Genomic DNA, 2,021 nt, shown 5'->3' with positions numbered 1-2,021 from the left:
GCTAAGCTGAGGTTCTTCTTCCATGAAGCAGCTCTGTTGTCCTCCATCTACCTTCTCCTCTCTGTCAACACTCTGGTTTCATTTAAAAGAGTCGATCATCAGATATTGTCCAAGATTAACCTTCAGGGTGGATATAGCTCGCTAGCAGCCTCGCACTGATGACCTATCCACGTCATCATTTACCCAGAATGCTTTGCGTGTAAATAAAATGCTCCGTCCGTGTTAAAGTATATTTTTAAAAATGTACAAAACTAAACCGCCTACAGTATTTTTACAGTCTTTATTTTACAATTAAAATATACAGTATGTTTATCAAATAAAGTCTAATGTTACAACTAATCGAGGATCCCTTTAACTACATTCCACTGGTATCATTTTCTCATTATGGCTCCTGCATGTAAAAATAGCCTTCCTAAGGAATTCAATTTAAAACTTACTTGTTTAGTCTGCTTTCTGGGTCATTCATTCACTCACAATTTTTAACAAGGCATTTTAATTTTATCGCTTAGTTTTAACATGCTCTTATCTGATTTATATTTATGGTATTTTCTATTTTTAAGTGTCTAAGTTTTTACCTATATTTAGATTTTATATAAATATAAAATGCAAAAATAGGTAGTAGAAGTATTTTGTTTACGTGGAAACACCAGACGTAGGTAATAAATCTGTATTACCTACCTCTGGCGTTTCCTTGTATAAAAAATAGATTTTCCTCAAGTTAGACCCACCAGTGTTTAATCCTACAACTTGCCCCTGGAGTTGCAGAACCACATGGAGCAAACCTTTTAAAACAAGTGGAGGTGGTAAAACATGTCACTTACCCAGCAAGTGGATTTCATCAATGATAAGAAGGGCTACTTTCTGGACATAGCTTCGGTTCTGCCAGCTTCTGCTCACACCATCCCACTTCTCCGGCGTGGTGACGATCAGATCGGCTTGCACTATAGCTCTCATATCTGGAGTCACGTCCCCCGTCAGCTCCACCACTCTAACAAACACAAACATGACAAGACTTTGGCTCAATATTTTTCATGCAAATAGTGACATTGCCTGTCTGACAAAGGGTCAGCTGAAGACACACTGACTGTGTTTTGTTACTAAAAATAGGATTGACTTTGTTGAGGTCAACTTCATACTTTCTTCCCAGTTTTTCCTCAATCCTGATCTTCCAGTCCTCAATCCTTTCTCTCACCAAGGCTTTTAGGGGGGCAATGTAGACCACCTGAACACACCACAAAGACATCAATATTATGGGAAAAAAACACTTTAGATTTCAAAATAATGAATATCAATAGTAAGTACATCTGAGGTTTAATCCAAGATGGAACATTTGGAACAGCTTAGCTTTGCAGCTAATGGCTGTTTATTGATTTCAGAGAAGATTTTCCCCCAGCACTGTGGCTGGGCTGACAAAGAGTGAGGCAGAAACAAAGCCATTTTATTTGTCACTTTTAGACTGAAATACACTACTATCCTTTGGTATCCTGCTTCAGGCCCAAGCTCCTGAGTGATCTTCCATGACATGCTTTCTAAGCACTTCTTTTTAAGCTTTTGTGTACAGATATTGCAGATTATTATTTTGCGTTTCCCAATATTTATGGTGTTAACTCTATCTGTACCTTTATGCAGGTTAACTCTGGATTCGGCGGTGCAGGTTTCAGACCAGCTGCCATAAACCTGATTCATTAATTTGCTTGGTGTCAGCTGCTTGTTGCTGTGTTCTCCTCCTTCTTACCTCAGCTCACTGAGGTGAATGGCAACACGAGTCAGCCGATGCTAGAGTTTTGTTTATTCCCACAGAAACACCAATTTCACTGGCTGATAAAGATAATTTACTAAACCCTCACAGAACCTTTAGAGTTCCTGACTAAAATCAAACTAGATGCATTTCATACAGCAATGAAACAAAATGAAACAACAATGAGAAACAAAACAAAAAGATTACAAGAGATGAAAACCCTTGCAACCCAACTTTATCTTCAAGATATAAAAACATAAAATTCTAAAGATAAAAACAACAT

At 37.8% G+C, this 2,021-nt stretch overlaps 1 protein-coding gene across 1 annotated transcript in view; it reads right to left on the bottom strand.

Moving 5' to 3' along the window:
- ascc3 (activating signal cointegrator 1 complex subunit 3) overlaps positions 1 to 2,021 on the bottom strand; it is a gene marked incomplete in the record, with an annotated part of 193,195 nt that overhangs the window by 36,526 nt on the left and 154,648 nt on the right. Inside the window, 2 exon segments of the mRNA XM_014023633.1 lie at positions 822 to 988; positions 1,137 to 1,222. Coding sequence (XP_013879087.1) covers positions 822 to 988; positions 1,137 to 1,222 — 253 coding nt within the window.

This window comes from Austrofundulus limnaeus, unplaced genomic scaffold (assembly GCF_001266775.1).
Source record: "Austrofundulus limnaeus strain Quisiro unplaced genomic scaffold, Austrofundulus_limnaeus-1.0 Scaffold383, whole genome shotgun sequence".
Lineage (NCBI taxonomy): Eukaryota > Metazoa > Chordata > Actinopteri > Cyprinodontiformes > Rivulidae > Austrofundulus > Austrofundulus limnaeus.
This window is presented reverse-complemented; position numbering and strand designations above follow the sequence as displayed.